This window comes from Lissotriton helveticus, chromosome 7 (genome assembly GCF_964261635.1).
Source record: "Lissotriton helveticus chromosome 7, aLisHel1.1, whole genome shotgun sequence".
Taxonomy (NCBI): Eukaryota; Metazoa; Chordata; class Amphibia; order Caudata; family Salamandridae; genus Lissotriton; species Lissotriton helveticus.
Window position 1 is genome coordinate 608089097 of NC_136068.1, and position 27269 is coordinate 608116365.

The window sequence follows — 27269 nt, forward strand, 5'->3', positions numbered from 1 at the left end:
TCTGTGACGTCAGCGGAGTCGCGAGCGATGCCGTGCCTCTGTGACATCCGGATCCACGTCGGCGCAAAGCTACAAAAAGAATTTCCGAATGTTGCTGACGCAGGGGGATATTCACAAGGTGAGGAATCCACAGGCAGATATTGTATCTACCAGAAAAAGCGTTACCGAAGGTAAGTAACTTGTTGTTCATGTACAAGGTCCACCCACGCGTTGTTCTATGCTGGTAGAACAAAAAACAAAATATTGAACACCTTGCAGAGGTTTCGTCGAATGGAGGAGGAAAAGACGGCACAACTAGTAAAGGAAAAAAATGGTAGGGGCAACACTCCTTAGTAATGCTAGGCCATTTTGTCCTTATGGAGAAAACTCATGGCATTGGATACAGGTTGGCAAAATGTGCAAAACATGAACAGACCTAATCTGCTTATAAAGCAGAGTAGTAGTTAATAATTGTAATTTGGGAAGTGTAAAAACAAAGAAGCGAAAACACTTATTGGTGCATTATGAATGAAATATTAGTGAGAATAATGATGTATAGCAGGTGTATCCAATCAGTGGATCTCAAACTACCAGTAGCTCGCAGAAACCTTCAGAGCAACTCCCAGCCAGAAGTTCATTTTTAACTAAGCTTCTGAGCAAGAGTACATCGTGGTTTGACCCCTGCTGGAATCCACATAGACCCCTGCAGCCTCTGCATGATGAGAACCCCCCTAACTTCTGAGCCCGAGTCCACTGTGGGCTGGCCCCTGCTGGACTCCTCAACGCCTGCAGCCTCAGCTTCTCCTGACTGTGACCTGCCAGATAAGAGATTTCTGATGCCTAAGGACACCCCTGCACCTAAAGCCCCTGGGTCTTAGGGACCTCAACCATCAGTGTCCCTACGTCCCCTAGCATCTCTATTTACCCTGGCAGCTGTGGGTTTTCTTCATCCTGTCTCCTGGCCTGAGCCTGCAGCCTTTGTGCAAAACCGATCTCCTCCATTGAAAAGCTTTGGGCACCGATGCTGTGTTGGCAATCTGCACCTGGCCGCTGGTGGTGCACTATTTGAACTAATTTGAGCCCTGCCTGGTGTTTACCAGACACATACTTGCCTGCAAAAACTGACGCCTTGTTTTTCCTCCCATAGGTTAACATTGCAAAGCTTGAAAATTGCACTTTGTGTCCACTTTTTAAAGTATAAAGTATTTTTCCTGAAAAACATACTTACCATTTTGCGAACATCTTGGTGCTTAAAATATATCTTTAAAGAAGCGTATTTTTCTAAATATGTTGTGGATCTCCCTTTTGAGTTGTGTGTAATTTATTAGTCACTGTGTGCATAACAAGTGTCTTACACTCCTTTGTTAGGCCTAAGACTGCTCTCCCACACCACCACAAATAGAGTAATTTGGGTTTACATTGAGCCCTGTACACTTCTGGGGGGATCTCTGGACTCTGTGCCCGATATAACCACTCAGTGGTGCGTATATATTACAGTTTATTTGTATGGGCTTATAATTAGCAATAGCAGTGTAAAGGGTTGTGCACCATGTATCTTCCTGTTCCTTTGGAATCTGTGTTAAGGATCAAATATTTTTATTGTTCAGTTATTGATAACTATCACTCCAATATAATTTGAGCATTGATTTGCGAGCTAAAAAGTTCAAATGGATTGCATTTTTTAAGTTTTTGCAAGCTTCTGTACTAGACATAAAATTATTTTCCTGTAAAGTATCATTCACAAACAAGTTTAGTAGAAAGACCACTGTTAGTCTGCCTGATCCCCATTGAATCCTATTTTTTGAACATTTGTTAAAATAGTCCAGTTTAAAAGAAACTATAGACTTGGAAGCCTCCCCACTAAGTTCCGAAATAAAGCCAACCGCTTGTTTCATCTAGTCCATCAATCGCACAATCGTAATGAAGGTTTTTATCTACCTTCATCATATTTAACCCCTTCCACGCTAATGACAAAGCCAGCTCGTCATGGGCGTTACCTGCGCTGCGCTCATGACGAGCTGGCTTTGTCATGTAAAGTGGGATTTATGAACCTTCAGCGCACAGCGGGAAAACCCGCTAGCACTGTAGTGGTTAAAATGCTGAACTGTCTGCTGAAGCCCCTGGCACCTAGTGCTGAACCACTGATTTTCAGTGCTGATGTTATTGCGCCATTGAGGCAGCTGTCCATGGACTACATTTTTGCACTTTTCATCTCACTTACCTTCGGTATCCTCATATGTGGCATGCATGAACTATTTCTACAGCTGGTCCAGGTTTTAATCAGTCTTTTCTTGCTTCTCCTCCAGCTCGATGCTCCCTGTGTCACAGACAGCTGTGGGGCCGGCCATCAGCCTGGATCTGGATGTGGACGATGTGGAAATGGAGAATTACGAGGTACGCCCGTCTCTACACTCGCCCCTCACTCGCTCACAGTGGTTTCGCAGTAGTTCCCGACAGGTATTTTTTTCTTGGGTAACCAGAGATTCCTAGCGTCTGGGGGTGCTGGGGTCCTGGGTATCTGCTTGCATATTGCATTGTAGATTTAATCTGCACTTTCCACATTGTGATCTTGCATAGTCACATGCTTACATGTGTCCGCATTGCTGAAAGGAGCCACAGCAATAAGAAAAAATGATCTTTCCACATCTGTGTCCAGCTTTTTTCTTTCTGCCTTTTTATAACAGGAGCATAGTAACCTAGAAATCAAATGGATAATCCTAATTTTTTAATTATCCAGTCTATGTCCAGATTTTGTTTTCTAGCAGTTTACGCCTCCTGCACAGCTGCAGTGGCAGCTAGGTTATTTATCACTGGTCAGCTCCACAAATGCCATTTGAGCCCCCTAAACCGAGCACCAACACTGGTGACATAAGCTATTTGTTTTTATTGTTTACAACAGACTTTACAACTTAGAGCTTGCACATTTGGCTTAGAACGTTTCAGTCTTTCTGAGGAAAATGTAATTAAACAAATTGAAAATGTCATCACCTAAGTCTTCGGGCATGAAATGCTGTACTGAAAGTAGAATGTGAATATCTGTTTCTGACCAGTAGCTATCATGAGAGTAAAGTTGATCATGAGACAGGCAGTTGTAATTTGAGGGGGCAGTTTTTGCAACCTAAAACTGCAGTAAAGGTAAAGTTCTTCATTGTTACTCACAGGAGGGTTCAAAAATTGCAGACGTCTTCTCTCTGATGTTTAGTGGGAATGAATGTTGAGCTACTGCTTTCTCCTTTAAGGTATCATTCCCTGACATTGAAAAATAATCAAACAAGGCTATATGCTCTCATCCGGATTGGAACAGCGATCACAAGTGGCAAAACCATTCTGAACCCAGACGTTTATCAAAGTGTGACATTTCACAAGTGGACCTCTTACCTATATGTAAGAAAATGCCCTCTTTTTGCATGGTTGCCCCCACTTTTTGCCAAACTGTTGATGTACCTTGACTGAGTGTGCCCTTGGTTCCTGCCAATCTGGTACCCAGGGCCTGTGTTCTTTCCCTAAAACTGCTTTAAGACAAAACCCAGTTGGCACTCTTTGGCCACAGGTCAGTCCCTTATAAATTGTACCATAGGTACCAAGGGCACTGTGGTCAGAGAATGCCTCTAAGGGCTGCAACACTTATTGTGCCACCCTTAGAGGCCCTGTACCTTTACACACACACACACACTGCCATTGCAGGCTGCATGTTGTGGTGCAGAACAAAGTGAAGAGTCGACATGGCACACATCCCTGTGTGCCATTCCCTACAACCCAGTGCCCTGGCATAGGTCAGCCACCCCTTTAGCTGGGTGCACTATAGCAGTGGTGAGGGTATAGATGCATGAACCCTGTACCCCTATAGTGTCTGAGCCAATTCATAGACATTGTAAGTACAGTAATGCCATTAAGAGTATATAGTGCTGGAAGTTTGTCATTACAAACTCCACAGCACCACAATGGCTTTATTGAAAACTGAGAAGTGTGGTATCCATCTTCTCAGCACATTTAACCCACACGGATGCCAGTGTGGGATTTAATGAAAAATGCACTCCGAGGGCATCTTAGAGATCCCCCCTGAAAAACGACCTAGCTCCAATATCCTGGCTGAGTGACTGCTCGCCAGCTGCCACCACCAAACATGTTACTGGACCCCTGGGTCGAGAGCCTGCTGCTCTTGGGGGTCCAAAACAATGCACATCATGGGACGAGGTGTCAAGCCTCACCCCCTAGGATGGGCAGGGTACACGAAGGGGAAGGTGCAAGACTTGCAGCCTTTGTGAGTTACCCCAGCTTTTTGCTGCTTCCAGCAACTGGCCCCCACCAGTTCTGACCCCCACTTTGGACGGGAGAATAGACCAGAAAACCAAGTGAGGAAGGAAGGTGTGGCCACCATTGCCAACCCCACCCCTCTGGTGTGGGAGGCAAGGTGAAGCGCAACTGTCACCCACCATCTTGTAGATAGATGGGGTACCCAGATAACCAGAGAGAAGCATATGGCCCCCCCCTCCCACAGGAGGGTGGCATTATAAGGGGTGTACCCATTGGGCCCAACCTTTACCTACCTGTAACGCCCCTAAATCTGGTATTTAGGGTCAAGCCTGAACCTTGCCTTCTCAGACAAGAACCGATCAGAAGAAAAGATGAAGAAGCAAAGCTGACACTAAAAAGAGGATGACTCCCACTGACTTGGCACCAGCCTTACCGGCCTGTCCGCACCTCGAACCTGCACCAGCCAAATCCCGGTGTGTCATGCAGCCAGCAGTCTTAATAACCCGAAGGACCTACTCTGCCTTCCAAACCAAAGACATTGTCTCCCGTGAGCACTGGATTTGCTCACCAACAGACTCTGGCCCCAGCCAAAACTGTGAGTCTGCACCCGACGCACGTGGCCCAACACCACGAGGAGGTCTCCCCGGCGATCCTGACCTGAGAGCTGGGGACCTCTGACCTGCCTCAAATCTCCAAGCGAAGCCTGCAGACCCTTTCTGGAGCATCGCCCCCCCAAACTGGAGCTAGTAAGAAAACCCAACCCCTAAAGACACCCCTGCACCGACGTCCCACTGCCTTCTGTTGCCCAACTGACTGTCCCAGCATCCCAACTTACCTCTCCAACTGGTGGTCACCACCGTGCTTCGTCCCCGAGCCTTTAGTCTTTGTTGAAACCGGAGAATCCCCATTGAAATCAACAGGGCACTCAACACCAAAACAGCACCCTGCACCCAGCTGCCGCTGCAGGTGTTCTTGGGCTCAGGGCAAAGATGGATCCGAGCTAGCACCCAAACACCAGGAGCTTTGCTACCACAACCTTGTGGCCTACTCGTTAGCAACCATCAACCCATTGGATAACATTGGGCCTCAGCACTCTGCACACACCCCTCTCTCCCCGCCCTAGTGCCGCTGTGGATATAACAAGAGTGCTTCCTTGACCCTGGGGGAGCCCTTGTTCTAACCCCAGAAACTCAACCCCAAAGACCAAAGTACTTACATGGTAACCCATAACTTCATGTTCGAGGCATGTGAGCTGTAGATCACATGCTTTACATACTCCTCCAGCTAGTGTTGGGTCTGGATGTTTGGAAGTTGTTTTTCTTCGAAGAAGTCTTTCCAGTCATGAGGTAAGGTGACTCCTCCTTTCGGTTATAGTGCGCATGGACATAGACTCTATTGTTAGATTGTTTGTGTTTTTTCCGCCATCGGGTTCGGACGTGTATTGCTGTGCTCCGGTTTGAAACAGTTTCTTCGGGTTCCCCTCGGGGCGCAATCCACTCTACCTGCGTCGGTATTGTTTTGAACGCGTATCCCTCTTCTCCGCATATCGTATCCATCGAGGAAAACCTCTATTTAGTGCTAACATCTTTGGGAAGGCCGTCCGGCCTAACCACGTTGGTCCATTTCGCAGTCGATGGAACTGGCTCCATTCAAATTCTGCCTTCTAAGCCATGTATCCGCGCACTGACTCGCACGAAGTGTGCAACTTGTGTTCGTCTCCGGAGCACAACGTACAGGACTGAGACATGTGCACATTGTTCCAATCAAAGAAAACGCTCTGTGATTGTCTGGCTCAACGTCGCTAGATGCAGAGTTAAAACGATGAATATACGCCGGATATCTTTGGCGAAGGATCCAAGCACAAATTCGATGCTCGGGGCTGAGTAAGAACAAGAGAAACTTGTCTTTATTCCGGAATCGGACTCCGAGATGGAAGAAGACTTTCCACAAATCAACGTTCCGGGAGTACCGAATGCCCCTTGACCCAAACTCCAATTCAGCCGAAACAAAAGGCTCCGGTCCCACCCCCGCCTTCGGGCCATCGTCGGCACAGAGAAGACGTGTCAGATGCCTCGCCCACCGGCTCGGCACCGAAACACGGCACTCAGCCTTCCGGCTCGGGATCGAGTTGGCCAAAGCTTCTGGCTCGAAACCAAAGACTGTTTCTGAGCCGAAATCATTGACCCCAAAATCCAAACCTCCTTCGCCACCGAAACTTTCCGCTCTGAAAACTGATTCCACCTCGGCACCAAAATCTTCGGTGCCAAAACCTAAAACTGGTCATCCGAAGCTGCAGGACCCGATTTTTGACGTCCCAACACCCAAATCGGACCCAAAATAGACAGGAACTTTATATAAACCCAGATATAGGACGTGTTCTTACTAAACCACCTCCAAAACGGAAACCTTAGTCGGAGGACACTTTACCATATTCCTTTGAAGAGGAATAATGTAGGCACTTACCCCTCTCCTCCTCTTCTACCACATTCCCCTACACCAACTTCTCCACCCTTGCACCCTCATTACACCAACAAACTCTCTACTACCACCACCAGATGATGATGAACGATGATGATGATGATGAACGATGATGATGATGATGAACGATGATGATGATGATGAACGATGATGATGATGATGAACGATGATGATGATGATGAACGATAATGATGGAGATGATGGAGATGGAGGGATAATATTTTACCAATAGACCCCTGGAAAGATTATAACAAGTTCAAGTTCAGGCATTTATAAAGCGCACTACTCACCCAGAGGGTCTCAAGGCGCTAGAGGGAGGGGTTCATTGTTTATCGAATAGCCAAGTTTTCAGTTCTTTTCTGAAGGAGATGTGATTCTGAGTAAGGGGGATGTGGGTGGGGAGTGAGTTCCAGGTCCTGGCAGCCAGGAAGGAGAAGGATCTGCCACCCATGGTGGTTTTTCGGATGCGCGGGACTGCGGCGAGGGCTTGAATGGATGATCTTAGTTGGCGGGTGGGATAGTAGAAGGACAGTCGGGTGTTGAGGCATTCTGCTCCTAGATTATAAAGGGCCTTGTGTGCGTGGGTAAGAAGGCGGAAAGTAATTCTTTTGTGGACGGGAAGCCAGTGGAGGTTTTTTAAGTGACCGGTGATGTGCTCTCGGCGCGGGATGTCTAATATGAGTCTCGCTGATGCGTTTTGGATGCGCTGGAGATTTTTTCTGCAATTTTGTTGTAATTCCGGCGTAGAGAGTGTTGCCATAGTCCAGTCGACTCGTGACCAGTGCATGGGTGACAGTCTTTCTTGTTTCGAGGGGGATCCAGCGGAAGATCTTTTTGAGAATGCGAAGGACGTTGAAGCAGGACGACGATACGGCGTTGACTTGTCTGGACATTGAGAGAGAGGAGTCTAGAATGAAGCCAAGGTTACGTGCATGGTCAGTGGGTGTGGGCGCTGATCCCAGAGCGGAAGGCCACCAAGAGTCGTCCCAAGCTGAGGGGGAGGATCCAAGGATGAGCACCTCAGTTTTGTCTGAGTTGAGTTTTAGGCGGCTCTGTTTCATCCATTCGGCTACTTCTTTCATACCTTCGTGAAGGTTGTCCTTGGCGGTGTTGGGGTCTTTGGTGAGGGAAAGTATCAGCTGGGTGTCGTCGGCGTAGGAGATGATGTTGTGTCGACGTGCGATGGGAGCGAGGGGACTCATGTAGACGTTGAAGAGGGTGGGACTGAGTGAGGAGCCTTGAGGTACGCCGCAGATGACTTCGGTGGGCTCTGAGTAGAAAGGGGGGAGTCGGACTCTCTGTGTTCTCCCGGCTAGGAACGAGATGATCCAGTCCAAGGCTTTTCCTTGTATGCCGATGTTGTTGAGGTGTTGTATGAGGGTGTTGTGACAGACAGTGTCGAAGGCGGCGGAGAGGTCGAGAAGAATGAGGGCCACTGTTTCACCGTTGTCCAGGAGTGCTCGGATGTCGTCTGTCGCCGCAATGAGGGCGGTCTCGGTGCTGTGTTTGGCTCGGAAGCCGTTCTGTGAGGGATCCAGGGAGTTGTTGGATTCAAGGAAGGCTGCGAGTTGGCTGTTGACGGCTTTCTCGATGACTTTGGCCGGGAAAGGGAGGAGGGAGATGGGTCGGTAGTTTTTCAGTTCTGATGTGTCTGCTGTTGGTTTTTTCAGAAGGGCGCTGAGTTCGGCGTGTTTCCATATTTCTGGAAAGGTGGCTGAACTGAAGGAGCAGTTGATGACATCGCGGAGTTGGGGAGCGATGATGGAGTCAGCTTTGTTGAAGATGTAGTGGGGGCAGGGGTCAGAAGGTGAGCCAGAGTGGATTGAGTTCATGAGGCGAATGGTATCTTCAATGTTGATTTGGTTCCAGGAATTGAGGTAGTTAGTTGGAGGGGTGGGAACAGAAGGGGGTGGGGTGAGTTGGCCATTGAGAGTGTTCTTGAAGCTGTTGTGGATGTCGGCAATTTTGTTGTAGAAGAAGGAGGATAGCGCATTGCAGAGGTCTTGGGAGTTAGTGATGTCGTTGGATGCTGCGGGAGGGTTGGTGAATTCTTTGACGATATTGAAGAGTTCCTTGCTGTTATGAGAATTGTTGTCGAGACGGTCTTTAAATGCTGACTTCTTGGCTGATCGAATCAGTTGATGGTGTTTGCGGGTGGCTGTCTTGAGAGAGGTCATGTTGTCAGAGGTTGGTTCTTTTCTCCAATTCTTCTCCAGGGTGCGGCATATCTTCTTGGATTTTTTAAGGTCATCATTGAACCAGGGAGCCTTTTTGCTGAATGATTTCAACTGGTGTTTTTTCAGGGGTGCTAGTTCGTCCGCACTGTGTGTAATCCATTGCCTGAGGTTTGTGGCCGCTTGGTCTGGGTCCGTTGTTAGGGTGGGAGTGTTTTGGCTGAGGGATGCGAGAAGTTGGTCGGTGGTGATTTTGTTCCAATTTCTTCGGGGAATGGGCTGTGGACGGTTGTGGGTCAGGGTTGTTTTGTAGCTGAAGTGGACACAGCTGTGATCCGTCCAGTGGAGAGCTGTAGTGTGATCGAAGGAGATGTGCTTGCTGGAGGTGAAGATAGGGTCGAGCGTGTGTCCGGCTGTGTGAGTGGGGGTGTCAACAAGTTGTTTGAGTCCGAGATTGGACAGGTTGTCCAGGAGGGTGGTGGTGGTGTTGTTGTCGAGAGTGTTGTCAAGGTGGAAGTTGAGGTCTCCTAGAAGAATGTAGTTCTCGGAGGCGAGGGCGTGTGGGCTGACGAAGTCAGTGATGTCGTCGCTGAATTGGGATCGGGTGCCTGGGGGCCTGTAGATGAGGGTTCCTCTAAGGGTGGTCCTGGGGTCGGTATGGATCTGAAAGTGGAGGTGTTCGGCGGTTGCAAGATTGTCGTCAGAGCTGGTTGTAATTTTGATGGTGTTTCTATGGACGATGGCGATGCCTCCTCCAGTTTTTTTAATGGTGCGGTCTTTTCGAATGATCTTGTAAGTGTCCGGTATGGCTATGGCGATGTCGGGGGCAGAAGATGCGTTCATCCAAGTTTCAGTGAGGAAGGCGATGTCAGGTGACAGTGTCGATTAGGTCCCAGAGTTCGGTTGCGTGTCTGTGGACCGAGCGGGTGTTCAGTAGGATGCATTTCAAGTCGTTGGGTTCGGAGCTGGGTGTGGAGGAAGTGTGTTTGGTGAGGGTCCTGAGGCAGTTGAATTTACAGGAGAGGCAGGAGAAAGGGCCGTGGGTACGTCCTGGGGTACCTATGCAGCAAAGTGGGGTGCGTCCTGTGTTGAAGGCGAGGAGAGTAGCGGCATCATAAGTTACTCTGGGGGGTTGGGAGCGGCATAGGGCAGGGGGTCTGGCGCTGGTCGCGGTCCAGGCGCGGACGGGCGCAGACGGGCTTACCTTTGGCGCAACTGGGGCGCGACCGCTGCGCGTGAACGCTGCGCGCAAGAGCATCTGTCATAAGTGGGAAGGGGGAGGGGCGAGGGAGGAGCAGCTGGGAGGCGGGTGCGTGGTGGAGGGGGCGGGCTCTGGGCAACAACAACAACAGCAATGGCGGCTGGGGCGGAAGCGCCGACCGGGTCGGGTGAAACTGATCAAATAACTACGCGGGCGGCCACACAATGCCAGTGCAGGGAGCAGCTAATGCAGGACAACAAATAAACAAATAATGCAGCAAAGGACAGCAGACACGGGCAATACGAGGTGTAAAACAAACAAATAATGCAGCAATGGACCACAAACACGGGCACACGATCTCAGGCAGGCCAAAACAAGATGTACAATAACACAGATAACGACCCAGATATTTACCCTGCAAAGCCTTCCCCTCCTGACGGCAATGTAGGATATTTAGAAATACTTGCTTGAGCTGCTGAACATCATAGGGGACAGTCACACAAGGAATCTCTAGAGGAAGATTTCCTATTTGAAACACTCAGTAGCTCACAAAGGGCTAGCCACACTACCTATGCTTAAAAGTATTATGAGACATGCCGATGATATATTTAAAGATCCAGTGCGTGCTCGCATTCTCACCCCCAGAATTGATAAAAATATAAGCATGCTCCGTCAGATCCAGTCTTTATTAAAGGGCAGTTGCCTCTAGACTCTTTGGTGGTCTCCAATGCCCGTAAACGGGCCAATTCAGACTACAGGGGTTGCTCCCCCTCCAGACAAAGATTCAAAACTATTGGATGCCTCCGGTAACAGAGTAGCCGCCCAAATAGCAAATCATTGGCACATTGCCAACACTCAGGCCCTGCTAGCCAGGTACGATAGGGCACAATGCGACGAAATGGAGCAATTGCTACAACACCTCCCAGATGAATAACAAATCAAAGGCCCAGGACTTAGTCCAGGAAGGGAAGCTCATCTCCAATTCCTCAATTAGATGCGCTTTAGATGCTGCAGACACCGCAGCTAGAGGGAGATCAATACTAGTGGGTTAAGGAGACATGCATAATTAAGGATTTCAGGTTTCAAACCCGAAGTCCAACAGTCTATTTTAAATACTCCCTTTGACTAGGAACATCTCATCTGAAAGAAACAGGTTAGTGTTAGATTTCTTACCTTAGAATATCCCCAGGCGTCAGACTGGATCCGGAAAGTTTTGCGTAGCAGTACCCCTGCGCGTCGGTAGGCGTGGTCTGTGGCTCCTCATCCGTCGTCAGCGTCTTGATCGCCAGGATGACATCGTTGGAGTACTTAGACGCTGCCCTCGCGCGCTGATGTCAGTTCTTCTTTTTTCCGCGCCAGCAAGCGCAGATCCGGGAAGAGCAGTACTCCTAGTCAATTTTTGACTAACTTTTTCGATCTCTTTTGGATCTTCTCGAGTCGATTCTCGACTCTGGTGCCGATAGGGATGCCCAGGTTCAAACCCTGCGACGACTGTAACCGCATGATGTCGGTTACCGACCCCCACCGTCGGTGCCTTTACTGCCAGGCCTTGACGTCGAAGGCTAGGCGGGAGCGATCCCGTAAGCGCCTCGAGATCCAGCAGTCGACCCCACGCTGCTCAAAGTCCCGGTCCAAGAGGAGGTCGAGGGACCGGTCGCGGGGCCACAGTCATCACAGCTCGGCGAGTCGACACCACTCGTCGGGCTCCAAGTCCTCAGGTAAGTCGAGGCACAAGAAGTCCAAGAAGCGACGTCGCTCTTCTGACTCCCCCCCAACCCCCCGTCGCTCGTGCGACGCAACCAGGGGTTCGGGCGACACCGCCCACGCGGCTCAGCGCTGCGTCCAGCTCCACACACTCCGGTCTCTGGGCTGCACGCGACGCCGGAGGAGATCCGCACCTTCCTCATGGCCATGAGGTCGCGTTTCCCTCCGTCAGGGCCCGTCAAGGCGCCTTCACGCCCCGCGAGTCCGTTTGTGAGCCCAAGCGGGCCGGCGGCTCCGGCCCCAGTGCCGTTGGGTGCTTTGGCCCTGGCGCCGTCGACGACTCCGGTCCTGACGCCGCAGGGTTCCTCAGGATTCAGGCCTGGATCTGTGACGCCGCCGGTCAACCTTATGACCCCTCCGCCGGCGCTGTCACCAAGGGTGTCGCCCCTGACGCCGTCCTCGGACAGCATCGTCCCCGATCCCATGCCCGGTCCGAATCCGGAGTCGGACCGGCGCCGTCTTCGACGCCGATTGGTGAGCCCTTCACCGACGACCCGGCTCCATCATTTATTCCTGACTTTCAGGAGATGGATGACGAGGGGGATTGGGAGGGGTCTGAGGACCCTCTGGCACTGCAGTGCCAGTTGAGCCAGGACTGGGCAGACGAACTGTGGGAGGCCAGTGGTCTGGACACTTCTCCAGACTCTGAATTTGTCTCCCCTCCTACCGTGGCTACGGAGGAGGGGGCTGCTTACAGTGTGGTGTTGAGTAGGGCAGCCAAGGCTTGGCTCTTGTGCTCCCAGTCACGGCCGTGAGGACTAACTTCCTCACTGAGGTGCTCAAACCGCAGGCAAGCTCCTCGGAGCCTCTCCTGCCGTTCAACGAAGCCCTCACTGACGTTCTGTTGGGCACCTGGTCCAAGCCCTCTTCAGGCCTCCCTGAGGATCGGAACGTGGCCCGACACCCCTGCCCAGCTCTGGGCGACCCCAGTTTCCTGTCCGTTCACCCCACCCCTGATGAGAGCATGGTGATCCAGGCCTCAGCCTCCCAGACCGCATTCCCGACCTCCCTTCCAGATCGGGAATCCAATAGGTACGATCAGTTCGGCAAGAAACTGTTCTCACTGAGTTTGGGGTTGAGGTCTGTCAACACCGCCTGCCTTTTGGGCAAGTTACTCCTACTCTCTGTGGGATACGGTTGCGGAAGTGCTGCTGCAGTGCCAGGCGGAGGTCCAGTCAAAGCTTACCCAAGCCCTTGCAGAGGGAAGGGATGCAGCACGCTATTCCATTCGGTGTGGACTGGATACCAGGGACTCGCTAGGCAGGGCAATTGCAATGGCGGTGGTGGTTCACCGCCACGCCTGGCTGTGGTCCGCCAACTTTTCAGGCGATGTCCAAGCCTTCCTTATGGACATGCCCTTTGATGGCCGTCGCCTCTTTGGCGACAAGGCGGACAGTACGCTGGAGCGTTTCCAGGACTGCAGAGCTACGGCCGAGTCCTTGGGCCTCGGCCAACGCCAGCAAACCTCCGCCTTTCGTGACAAAGGTAGGGGCGCCCCCTCACGTCCAGCTAGCCACAGGCCGCAGAACCAACCTCAATGCGGACGTGGTAACCGCCGCAGCGGTGCCGGGGGACACTGGCAAGGTCAGTCCACACCTGCCCCCGCAGCATCTGCCTCAAAATCCTCCTAGTCTGAATTTTCAGGCCCATTCGACGCCAGTGGGGGGGGCAGGGTTCGCCATCACCTCCTTCACTGGCGCTCCATCACATCGGACAGGTGGGTGCTGCAAATCGTCCAAAGGGGCTACTCCCTCCCCTTCGAGGCGACTCCTCCAGCCATGCCACTGCAGTACCACCGCATGTCGGGGGATCACTTGCGACTTCTCCCGGAGGAAGTTACGGCCCTCTTGGTCAAGGCGGCCGTCGAGCGCGTTCCTGGGCCAGAAGTAGTATGTGGTTGCTATTCCCAAATACTTTCTGGTACCCAAGAAGGGCAAAGGAGGCCTATGCCCTATCTTGGACCTACGGAGCGTCAACGGCTTTCTCCGGAAGGAGAAGTTCAAGATGCTGACTTTGGCTCAATTCCTAGCTGCCCTGGACCCAGAAGACTGGATGGTAGTGTGGGAATTGGCCCTCTTGGCAGGGTCATCCCTGAACTTTTTGCCTTCCTCCAATATTCTCTCTGACCTGTTTTTGTTGGTTTAATGACTCTGGGCACTTTACCACTGCTGACCAGTGCTATATGTGATTGGTTTCCATGATTGGCTTATTTGGTTTACTGTCAGTGCCCAGTAAAGTGCACCAGGAGTGCCAGGGCTTGGTAGCGTTGGACTTACAGGACGCATATTTCCACATCCCCGTCCTGCCGGCCCACCGGCGTTACCTGCGGTTCACGGTAGGCCACGAGCACTTTCAGTTTACCGTGCTCCCCTTAGGCCTTACCAGCGCCCCACGGGTGTTCACGAAAGTGAAGGCGATGGTCGCAGCTCATCTGCGCAGATTAGGGGTTTCAGTCTTCCCCTATCTCGACCATAGGTTGTTGAAGGCGGGCTCGCCCCAGACAGTCGTCTCCCAATTCCAGACTACGGCCGACCTCCTGCACTCGCTGGGGTTCTCCATCAACGTGCCAAAGTCACACCTGTGCCCCCCTCAAAAGCTCCTTTTCATCGGAGCGGTTCTGGACTCAGCGCAGTTTCGGGTTTATCCCACTGAACAGCGTGTTCGGGATATTCAGGCTCTGATTCCGATCTTTCAGCCTTTATCCCGTATCTCGGTCAGATTGACGCTGCGGCTCCTGGGGCTGATGGCCTCCTGCATCCTTCTGGTGCATCACACCAGGTGGCGGATGCGGGCTCTGCAGTGGGACCTGAAGTTTCAGTGGGCACAGCATCGGGGCAATCTGTCCAACCACGTCTGGATCTCGGAGGGCACTGCAAGACTGTTGCAGTGGTGGCTCACGAACCGCGATTGGGTCAACGGCAGATCTCTCTCCCTACCCCAACCTGAGCATGTAGTGGTGATGGTGATGGTGATGGTGATGGATGCGTCCCTCCTGCGATGGGGGGCCATCTGATCTGCGGCTGAGTCCCGGCTCCACATCAACCTTCTGGAGCCGCTGGCGATCCGGCTTGAACTGAAGGCATTCCTTCCCTTTTTCCGGGGAAGTGTAGCGCAGGTGTTCACGGACAACAGCACCGCCATGTGGTACTGCAACAAACAAGGCGGATGGGGTCGTGGACCCTTTGTCAGGAGGCTCTGCGCCTCTGGACCTGGCTGGAACACCAGAGCATCACTGACGAAGAGTATGACTTAGGTGGGGAGGATGGTGTACCAGAGTCACATACATACCTGGCAGGTTCCCTGTACGCCAGGGCGGACGAACTCAGCTGCCGGTGCATGATGGATCAAGAATGGTGTCTGAACTCGGACGCGGCGCAAGGCCTCTTTCAGCAGTGGGGAGAACCTTAGTTAGATCTATTCACCACCGAAGAGAGCGCGCAATGTCATCAGTTCTGCGCGTTGGAATTTCCAAGGAGGCACTCGCTCGGAGACGCTTTTCGTCGTGAGTGGAGCTGCAGTCTGTTGTACGCCTTTCCGCCTATACCACTTCTGCCCAGAATGCTGAAGAAGATCAGGCGCGACCGGGCCCATGTCATCCTTGTGGCTCCGGACTGGGCACAAACAATTTTGGTATCCCGAGCTACTCAGCATGTCAGTCGATCCCCCGATTCGTCTGCCTCTTCAGGAGGACCTTCTGTCGCAGCAGCAGGGGACGGTCCCCCGCCGGAACCTGTCCAGCCTCCACCTCCATGCGTGGAGATTGAGCGGCGGCATTTGAGGCCATTTGACTTGCCTCCTGAAGTCTGATGTGATTCTGGCAGCCAGGCGTCCCTCCACAAAATCGGTCTACGCCTGCAGGTGGAACAAATTTGTGGCATGGTGCACGGCAAAGGCTGTGGATCCTCTCTCTGCCCCCCTTTCAGAGGTTCTCCTCTTCCTTCTTTCTCTTGCCCAGCAGGGCTCTGCTCTGGGCACTCCTACGGGCTACCTCTCTGCCATTTCTGCCTTCTTTTCAAGTCCGCTGTTGTAAATAGATGTTCGAGGCATATGAGCTGCAGATTGTACACTTAGCAATAGATCGCCACCTGGTGTTTGGCTCGGATGATTGCAGGTTGTTGTCTTCTTGGAAGAAGTCTTTGTAGTCACGAGATAGGTGACTCCTCCCTTGGACAATACTGCGCATGGTCATCGACTCCATCCTCAGATTGTTTTTTTTCCGCCACTGGGTTCGGTTGAAAGTTTTCCGCTCCGGCTAGAAAAGACACTTTTCGACATTTTCGAAGAGAAAACTTTAGAAACCAACTTTCGACATCGAATAAACTTTCGACATCACAACTACATCCCGGTGTGTCGACGCTGGCCGTTGGGCCTATCGGCGCAGTACGGCCTACGCCTCATGGACAGAACTCCATTCAAGAGATGCCCGGTATGTCGAGCAAAATTCCATCATAGCGACCATCATGAGGTTTGCAACCTCTGTCTCTCGCCAGAACACGACGAGTCGACCTGCACAGCCTGTGCCTCCTTCCGATCGAAAAAGACCATTCGGGATCGGAGGGCCCGTCGACTCGAGATGAGATCAGCGCCAGCACCGGAGGCCATCTTTGAGGAGGAGATCGTCAAAGAAGACTTCTCCGAGGACGAGAACCCACTCGTCGCCGAGGAAGACTCGCCTGATCTCCAGATCATATCGGGAGCAGAGGACTCTGACGATTCGATTCCATCTCGACAACCCGTGAGTACCTCTGCCCCTGCACAACAGACACTGCCCAAACCAAAGGCAACAGTCAGCACTCTGCCCATGGGGCCCAGTCGAGACCGAAATATATCCTCCGACGCCCCGCCTTCGGGCTCGGCTCCGAGGAAAAAGACTACGCCTTCCGGTGCCTCGGCACCGAAAAAACATGTGCCAATTCCACCCCCTCCATTGGCACCGAAACATCCTTCGACACTGAAGGACTCTTCGGTACTGAAGCTAACACACCCTTCGGCGTCCAAAGACTCTTCGGCACCCAAACCTAAACAGACATCGGTGCCGAAACCAAAAACAGTAACGGACCCGAAAGCTTCGACTCCGAAACCATCCGGTTCCAAAAACAAAGATGGGAAGATAGACTCCGGCGCTGCAGGCCCAACAAAACCTGTCTCCACGCCGAAATCTTCGATAGCTGTACCAAAGACCTCAAGGCCTGATACAGACAAGCCTAAACCACCTTCGGCACCGAAGAAATTGCCACAGGACTCAATCACTCCTCCTAAGGCAAAAAACACTAAAGAACCACTATCGGCACCTAAGAAATCGGCGCCAAAGAGGATTATACTAGAGGAAGATCTATTTAGACCAGATCCAAAGCAGAAAAAGGTCTATATCAATCCAAAAACTGGACATGTGGAAGCAATTCCACACAAAAAGAGACCAGCAGACACACCACTTCCAACTGTGGTTCCTGCCAAAAAGGATTGTGCAACTTCTCCAATGCACCCTTCCTCTCCTTCACCTTCTTCCTCTCCTATCACTCCATATATTGAGCCTATAACTTCTCCTGCTCAATCTCCTGCATCATCACACCACACTGACGAAGAGTATGACTTAGGTGGGGAGGATGGTGTACCAGAGTCACATACATACCCTTTAGATGAGGATGAGGATGAGGATGTCAACCCAGAATATCCCAAAGACGATGATTCATATAATTTCCAACCAAATAATGCACCAAACATACCTGACCCTCAATACTACCCAACAAAACCTTCCCCTCCAGAGGATAGTATTGGGTTCAATCATCTATTAAACAGAGCTGCACGTTACCACGGAGTTCCAATGCACTCTGATGCCATTGAGGAGGATTTCTTATTAGACACTTTTGAGCAGTCACAAAGATCTACTCAAATACTACCTATGATCAAATGGGTCATTAAACATGCTCCAGAGATTTTTAAAGATCCAGTAAGGTGTAGGGTACTAAATCCCAGAATAGAGAAAAAGTATAGACCAGCACCAGCTGATCCAGTCTACATTAAGGGACATCTACCATGGGACTCTTTAGTAGTGGCAAATGCACGTAAAAGAGCCAATTCCCAGACTTCTGGTGACACACCCCCGTCTGACAAGGAATCCAAAATCATTGATGCGTCAGGGAAACTGATTGCTGCACAGGCAACAAACATATGGCGCATAGCAAACACACAAGCCTTACTCTCACGCTACAATAGAGCTCACTATGACCAACTAGAAAAGTTAATGGAACATCTACCAGATCAATACAAAGATCAGGCAGCAGAGCTCTTACAGGAAGGCAAATTAATATCTAATGCCTCAATTAAATGCGCACTAGATGTAGCTGACACAGCATCCAGAGCAGTTAACACCAGTGTTATCCTCAGACGTCATGCATGGTTACGCATTTCCGGTTTCAAACCAGAGGTAAAAACTACCATCCTCAACCAGCCCTTCAATCAGAACCAGTTGTTCGGGCCAGAGGTAGATAATACATTAGAAAAAATGAAAAAGGACACAGACACTGCTAAGTCTATGGGTGCATTACAATCTACTCAGACTAAAAGTTATTTTCGTCGCTCCTCTTATAGAGGAGGCTCCAAGCAGACTGGCGCAGATAACACAATCTTTTAAAACACATACACAACCCCCTCTAATAAGGGTTACTTTAGAGGGTACAGAGGCAACAACAACAAGGGAATAGGTAGAGGTAATAACAACCGCTCATCTTCCACTCCCAAACAGTGACTTCCCTCTGCCTCCCCTACAGCATTCCACTACTGTAGGGGGCAACTCCCACAAACATACCACTCAGGCAGCGTCCAATGTCCACAGAACACATAACCCTGCTTCAACAGGAAGTTCTAGCACTTCTACAAAAATATGCTATTCAAAAGGTCCCCTTACAGGAACAAGGAACAGGAGTCTACTCCCTGTATTTCCTAATACCCAAAAAGGACGGAACATTAAGACCGATCCTCGACCTCAAGCCCCTAAACCACTACATTCAATCAGATCATTTTCACATGATTACTTTACAACAAGTACTCCCATTACTACAACAGGGAGACTTTCTGACAACACTAGACCTAAAGGACGCCTATTTTCATATTCCTCTACATCCTGCGCACAGGAAGTATCTAAGATTTGTCATACAAGGACAACACTATCAGTTCAAAGTCCTTCCATTCGGGGTCACAACAGCACCACGAGTGTTTACAAAGTGCTTAGCAGTAGTAGTAGCAGCACATCTCAGAAGACAACAGATACATGTCTTCCCTTACCTCGACGACTGGCTCATAAAAGCAAGATCGTTCAACCAGTGTGTACAACACACAAAACAAACGATTCGAACATTACACGACTTAGGGTTTACAATAAACTACACCAAGTCGCACCTAGAGCCTTGGCACGTTCACCAATATCTAGGAGCTACCATAGACACATCGGCAGCTCTAGCATATCCCAGTCAAGCCAGGATTCAAAGCATACAGAGCTTAGTCTCCCTTTTTCAATGCCAGCACTCTCTTCAAGCCAGAGTGTTCATGAAACTAATAGGCATGATGGCGTCTTGCATCTTCATAGTTCCTCACGCAAGACTGCAAATGCGCCCACTACAAGAATGTCTAGCACAACAGTGGAATCAGGCTCAAGGTCAGCTCACAGACCTGGTGTTGGTAGACAGCCGTACATATCGCTCTCTGCAATGGTGGAACACCAAAAACTTGACAAAGGGGCGGCCGTTCCTAGAACCTGTTCCACAAATAGTGCTCACAACAGATGCATCCCTCACAGGATGGGGAGCCCATCTCCTGCACTATACCACTCAAGGCCAATGGAACAGCCAACAAAAACTGTTCCACATCAATCATCTGGAGTTGCTAGCGATTTTCCTAGCACTCAAAACTTTTCAAGTACAAGTACAAAACAAAGCTGTTCTAATCCGGACGGACAATATGACCGCTATGTACTATATAAAAAAAACAGGGGGGGGGACACACTCTCTGCAACTGTCCCAGCTTGCACAGAACATTTGGAGATGGGCCATCCCTCAAAACACCTCCCAGGAATTCACAATCAGATAGCAGATCTTGGAGTTGCACCCACAGGTTCTCCAACCATTTTTCCAAAGGTGGGGGCAGCCACAAATAGATCTGTTTGCTACCCACGAAAACGCAAAATGCCCAACCTTCTCTGCCAGGTTTCCACACCCACGGTCGGAGGGGAATGCAATATGGATGAACTGGTCAGGCAGATTTGCGTACGCTTTTCCGCCTCTCCCACTCATTCCACTAGTAGTACGCAAGCTCAGACAACAGTCTCTCAAACTAATACTAGTGGCCCCCACATAGGACAGCCATGGTTCACCACGCTTCTAGATCTCTCACTGGTTCCACATCAGAAATTACGGCTCATGCCATCCCTGTTAACACAGAACCATGAAGAAATAAGGCACCCAGAACCAAGCCAACTGAATTTGGCGATCTGGCTCCTGAGGTCTTAGAGTTTGTCTACTTAAACTTACCACCAGACTGTATGAATATAATTAAAGAGGCTAGAAGACCCACCACTAGAGCATGCTATGCTGCTAAGTGGAAAAGATTTGCAATATACTGTAACAACAATCACATTGACCCATTGGATGTTTTCATCCAAAATATTACTTGCTACCTTCTACACCTACAAAGATCCAACTTGGCTTATTCTTCCATACGACTGCATTTAGCAGCAATTGCAGCCTATTTACAAAATAGACAGCATCTATCTCTCTTTAGAGTACCTGCAATAAAAGCATTTATGGAAGGATTAAAACTAATAATCCCACCTAGGTTACCACCTGCACCGGTATGGAACCTAAACGTAGTCCTTACAAGGCTTATGGGCCCGCCTTTTGAGCCTTTACACAAGTGTGAACTGCAATTCCTAACATGGAAAACTGCCTTCCTTGTTGCCATCACCTCTCTCAGAAGAGTTAGTGAAATACAAGCATTCACAATAGAAGAACCATTTTTTCAGATACACCCTAACAAAGTGGTTCTTAGACCTAATCCAAAATTCCTGCCAAAAGTGATTACTCCTTTTCACCTTAACCAGTCAGTAGAGTTACCAGAGTTTTTTCAAAAACCAGACTCTGTTGCGGGAAGGGCTTTACACACATTAGATGTTAGAAGAGCTCTTTTATACTTCACAGACAGGACTAAATCCTTCAGAAAGACAAAACAACTATTTGTATCTTTCTCTTCCCCACATAAAGGCAATCCCATCTCTAAAGGAGGAATTGCCAGAAGGATGGTAAAGTGTATTCAAATATGCTATCAAAAAGCTAAACGTACACTAACAGTTCCTCCTAGAGCGCACTCCACTCGCAAACTAGTAGCCTCTATGGCTTTCTTAGGAAACATACCACTAGAGGACATATGCAAGGCAGCAACATGGTCTACCATACACACCTTCACTAAACACTATTGTGTTGACATGCAAGCCAAGCAGCAAGCTGCAGTAGGCCAAGCTGTCCTTAAAACACTATTTCAGTATGCTGCAACGGATACAAGCGACCACCGCTAGGGGAGACACTGCTGCACAATCTTTTGCTAAGTGTACAATCTGCAGCTCATATGCCTCGAACGGAATATGCTACTTACCAGTATGCATCTGTTCTTGGCATGTAGAGCTGCAGAGTTGTACACGCCCTCCCGCCTCCCCGGGACTTGTGTCCGTTCCAGTACTCATCTTACTTAGATGCACACGCATGGACATCCTTTCTCTTTACTTTTACTAACTCCATCATTTCCAATCATGGCGAAAAAAAATCTGAGGATGGAGTCGATGACCATGCGCAGTATTGTCCAAGGGAGGAGTCCCTATCTCGTGACTACAAAGACTTCTTCCAAGAAGACAACAACCTGCAATCATCCGAGCCCAACACCAGGTGGCGATCTATTGCTAAGTGTACAACTCTTCAGCTCTACATGCCAAGAACAGATGCATACTGGTAAGTAGCATATTCCCCTTGAAGGGCATCACGCACATGTTTCCTCCTGTTCCTTTTGTGATGCCTCAGTGGGACTTGAACCTTGTTCTAACCTATCTGATGTGCGCTCCTTTCCACTTCACAATTGCCCTCTTCGTCTTCTGACTCTTAAGACTGCATTCCTGGTTGCCATCACCTCTGCCAGGAGAGTGAGTGAGCTCCAGGCTCTATCTTCTAAGCCTCCTTTACTTTCTGTCCGACCGGACAAAGTTGTTTTAAGAACGCGTCCTTCATTCCTGCCCAAGGTGGTTACGGGCTTTCACATCGGGCAGTCCATCACCTTGCCCACCTTCATTCCGCCTCCGCATCCCTCGAAAGAGGAAGAGAGGCTCCACCGTCTGGACCCAAAACGTGCGTTCTCCTTCTACCTTGATCGCACACGCCAGTTCCGGGTGGACGACCAGCTCTTTGTTGATTACGTGGGCGTGAAGAAGGGGCGGGCGGTGCACAAACGGACCATCTCTCGGTGGGTCGTGTTGTGCATCAAGGTATGTTACTCCTTGGCTAGAAAGGAGCCCTCTGTTGGGCTGAGGGCCAATTCCACTCGGGCCATGGCGGCTACTATTGCCCTGGGTCGGGGAGTCCCCTTGCAGGACATCTGTCAGGCAGCTACATGGGCCTTGCTGCACACGTTTGCTAGACACTATTGCCTGGACAGCCAAGTCCGGAGAGATGGCTTTCTGATAGATACATCTGCCTTGTGGATTCCTCACCTTGTGAATATCCCCCTTGCGTCGGCAACATTCGGAATTTTTCTTCGTAGCACGCAGGCGTGAGCGACGTCATAGGAGCACGGCATCGCGCGCGACTCTGTCTGACGTCGCCGACTCCTTATTAGACCCACGTCGGCGTGATGACGTCAGTTCCCTTTTTTTCCACGTCGTGGACACTAACGGTTTCTGGGATCTTCTGCGACACATAGTAACTTCTTACTTTTTTGTGTTACTGTTTCTATATTGAGTGTTTCTTCTTCGTCGAGAATGTCGTCGAGGAAGACAGGATTCAAACAGTGCGGATCATGTGCCCGAATGATGTCGATCACCGATCCGCATAACGATTGTTTGTGGTGTCTTGGATCGGGCCATGATGTTAAAAACTGTCGATCCTGCTTCAAAATGAATCCTAAGGCCTTACGCGAACGTGATGCTAAACTTCTTCTTGCGAAGGTAAAGGGAAAAGAGACTGGGAGATCTTCGAGGTCGACGTCCAGACGCTCGAAGTCGAGACAGAAGTCGAGGTCGAGATCGGCGCGAGGTCGAGATCCAGAGAGAGGTCGAGGTCTGGATCCAAGTCTGCTTCGGGTCAGGCTTCGGGCTCCTCGAAGAAGCACAAAAGGAGAAAACATAGCTCGAGACATCATTCTGAAAAGGAGTCTTCGGATTCGAAGAAGAAGTCTCGAAAGTATCATAAGGATTTCGTATCTCCTTCTCCTTTACAGTCTCTTGGAGGTTCCCCGATTCCGGAACAAGAACCGGATCCGGAGTAACACCATTCTTCAGAGCATGAAGAAGAAGAGGAAGTTCCTCGAGCTCCGACTCCGGTAGAAGTCCCTGGAAATCAAGAGGGCCAGGATGAACCGATGTCGGAGCAGCCTCCTTCAGAACAACCAGTAGGTTCGTACCCTCCTTTTCCTGGTCCTTGACAGGACCCCTCGCATTTCCTTAATGCGATGTTTGGAGTTTATACGAGAGCAATGTACCCCACTGGTGCACCGGCTGGTCCCATGGGTCCATTATCTTACAACCTAGGCATTCCTCAGGCTTATGCCCCGGCTCCTTTTTATGCCGGCGCCTTATACACCTTGGCTCGGTACGGCTCCACCGAGGTCGTCGACTCCGCATACGGCTTCGCCGGCTCCGGATTGACCTCGTGATTTGGATCGAGGTGTCACGCCGGTTTGTGAGTCTCTTCCTCGGAGTCGTTACCGGATCCATTGGCTTCGGTTCGTATGGAGTGGTCGAGACGCAGAGCTCAGCGCCTCTTGGAGGAAAAGAGGTATGAAGATTCTGATGTAGAGGAAGGTGAACTTCTAGATCAAGGGGACTGTTTTGAAGACCTACATAGTGCTAGTGGTCTGGAACTCTCTCCTGAGTGGGGTTTACCATCCGTTTCTGATGCACCATCTAAGGACGTGGCACCCTACCATGTTGTTATTAGGAAGGCTGCGGATCTACTCAATCTGATCTTACCTACTGTTGAGTACAAACCTAACATCCTCACAGAGGTTTTACACTCTCCTTCATCTATTATAGAGCCTACACTTCCATTCACTGAGGCTTTAACTGAACCAATAATGGAGGTCTGGAAGAGACCGTTGACTGCTCCTGCGGTTTCCAGGTCTGTAGCAAGACGTTACAGGGTGGCACCTGGTGACCCAGAGTTTCTCTCTTCACATCCTTCTCCGGAGAGTCTGGTGGTACAGGCCGCTTGTTCCAACAGGTCTGCAGGTTCATTTCCTCAAGTACCAGCAGACAAGGACTCTAAAAAATTGGATCAGTCTGCAAAAAAGATTTTCTCCTCCGGTAGCATGGCTCTAAAATCTACTAATGCTACTTGCCTGCTAGGGAGATATGTTCATGCATTGATGGACTCTGTGAAACAGTTGTCATCTAAACTTCCAGAGGATGATAGAAAGAACTTCAATGAAGTGGTCTCCGATACTCAAGCTGCAGCTCGCTTGGTAATTCAGAGTGGCATGGACACGGCGGACTCTGTTGCCAGGATTATGGGCTCTACTGTTGCCACCAGAAGGGCCGCATGGCTGAAATCTTCAGATTTTTCGGCAGATGTACAATCCACTTTAATGGACTTGCCATTTGACGGGACAGGCCTCTTTGGGAAGAAAGCGGATGTAGCCTTGGAGAGGTTGAAAGATAGCCGGGCTACGGCGAGGTCTTTGGGCCTTCAGGCTAGAGGTTCTGCCACTAGAAAGTTTAGGGTATTTGGTAGATCCACTTTTCGTTCCTATAAGCAAGGCCAGCAGCAGCAACAGCAGCAGCAGAACCCTTTGTATAAATCATACAGAGGTAAACAGTGGGGCCGTGCTCGTGGACGCCAAGCCTCCTCCTCCTCTACTTCCTCCAATAATACCCACCCCCCACCTGCAACAGCAAAGCAGCCCTAGATCCACCATTCTGGATCATGCGGGTCCGGTAGGGGGTCGGCTTACTAATTTTCTACGGGATTGGGAATCGGTTACATCAGATCTTTGGGTTCTCAATCTTGTAGAAAATGGGTATGCACTTCCTTTCCTGGAGTTCCCTCCCAATTACCCTCCTTGCCAAGGTTATTGTTCGGAGGACCACCTACTTCTCCTGCAGGAAGAAGTCCTGGCACTGTTCCGAAAAGGTGCGATAGAGGTGGTTCCAGAGCAGGAAAGGGGTCAGTGGTGCTACTCCCGGTATTTCCTGATCCCCAAGAAGGATGGCAGGCTTCAGGATTTTGAACCTCTATCTCAAACAGGAGAATTTCAAAATGCTCACACTTGCACAGGTTCTTCAAGCGCTGTTGGAAGAAGACTGGATGGTGTCGATCGACTTGCAGGATGCGTATTTTCACATCTCCATTCTGAAGTCGCACAAAGTATCTCCGTTTTACGGTGGGATCGCAGCACTACCAGTTTGCGGTCCTTCCTTTTGGGCTTACTACTGCGCCTTGAGTTTTTACCAAGGTGATGGCAGTGGTGGCTGTGCATCTCAGAAGATCGGGGATTCCTGTGTTCCCCTATCTAGACGACTGGCTGATCAAAGCAGAGTCGCCGGAGAATGTGCTCCATCATCTGCAAGAGACAACTCAGTTCTTGCACAGGTTGGGTTTTTCGATAAACGTACCCAAGTCTCACCTGGTGCCCTCCCAGCGCAACCTGTTCATAGGTGCGGTACTGGACACTACTGTATGTCGTGCATTCCCTCCACCTCAAAGGATTCGCGACATACAGGTAATGATTCCTTTATTCTACAATGGAGCGGTTGTTCCAGTCCTGAAGGTCCTTCGTCTGCTCGGTCTGATGGCTTCTTGCATTCTGTTGGTCAACCATGCACGCTGGCACATGAGGGCACTCCAGTGGTGCCTCTGCAGGCAGTGGTTTCAACACAACGGAGATCTCGGGGAGTCAGTGAGGATCTCCAGAGAAACTGCAGCGGATCTGTCTTGGTGGAGTGTGGATGGCAATCTGTCTCAGGGAAAGCCTTTCCATCTTCCTCCATCTGTTGCCACAGTGATAACGGATGCATCCACTCTCGGGTGGGGTGCTCATCTGGGGGATCTGGAGATCAAAGGTCTTTGGTCTCCAGAGGAAAGGTTGCTTCATATCAACCTTCTAGAATTGCGGGCGATACGTTTGGCGCTCAAGGCCTTCCTCCCTTCCCTTCGCGGTCAGTCGGTTCAGGTCCTGACGGACAACACGACCACGATGTGGTACATCAACAAGCAGGGAGGAGTAGGGTCGCAGTGTCTCTGCAGAGAGGCTCTGCGTCTCTGGTACTGGGTTCAGGATCATCAGATTTGTCTGATGGCAAATCATCTGGCCAGAGTTCTGAACGTTCGTGCAGACGTTCTCAGTCGACAGTTCTCTGCCGACCACGAGTGGAGGCTTCACCCGGAGGTGATTCACGACATCTTTCAGATGTGGGGGACTCCTCAGGTGTACCTGTTCGCCACTCACGAGAATGCTCACTGCCTGTCATTCTGCAGTCTCCAGTATCCGATGCAAGCAGCTTTGGGGGACGCGTTTCAGTTGAGTTGGGGAAATCAACTCCTTTACGCGTTTCCCCCATACCCTTGATTCCTCGGGTTCTGAGGAAGATACGCCAGGACCGGGCCCAAGTCATATTGGTCGCCCCGGATGGGCCAAGAAGGGTGTGGTACACAGACCTTCTCCACCTCTCCTCTCACCCGCCGCTCCGTCTCCCTTTCAGGGCAGACCTCCTCTCTCAGATGGAGGGGCAGGTTCTACACCCCCACCTCCAGACATTACACCTTCATGCCTGGAGATTGAACGGGGCAACTTGAATTCCTTTTCTCTCCCTCACGATGTGGTGGATGTCATTCTTTCTGCCAGGCGTGACTCCACGAAGTCCATTTATTCGTATAAGTGGTCTAAATTTGTCTCTTGGTGTGGGGAGAGTGATGTTGACCCTTTGAAGGCTCATTTGTCTGACATTTTGCAGTTTGCTCTTTCTCTGGCGCAGCAAGGATTTGCTGTTGCCACTGTCAAGGGGTATCTTTCAGCCTTATCGGCATTTCTCTGTTTGCCGGATCAGCCATCTCTTTTTAAGTCTCCTGTGGTTTTAAGATTTTTGAAGGGTTTCACTAATAGGTTCCCTCCTACTCCTTTTGTTGCTCATTGGGATTTGAATCTTGTGTTCACCTATTTGATGGGTTCTCCCTTCG

General features: G+C 50.3%; 1 protein-coding gene across 4 annotated transcripts in view; it reads left to right on the top strand.

Annotated features, from left to right (window-relative positions):
* The window catches only part of RNF44 (ring finger protein 44), a 318385-nt gene that overhangs the window by 164653 nt on the left and 126463 nt on the right, over positions 1 to 27269 (top strand). For 2 of the 4 annotated variants that reach the window (XM_078652807.1, XM_078652809.1), the window contains one exon: positions 2286 to 2436. In XM_078652807.1, the coding sequence (XP_078508933.1) occupies positions 2286 to 2436 (151 nt within the window). The remainder of the gene's footprint in view (positions 1 to 2285; positions 2437 to 27269) is intronic. The other 2 variants (XM_078652808.1, XM_078652810.1) reach the window with 1 other exon arrangement.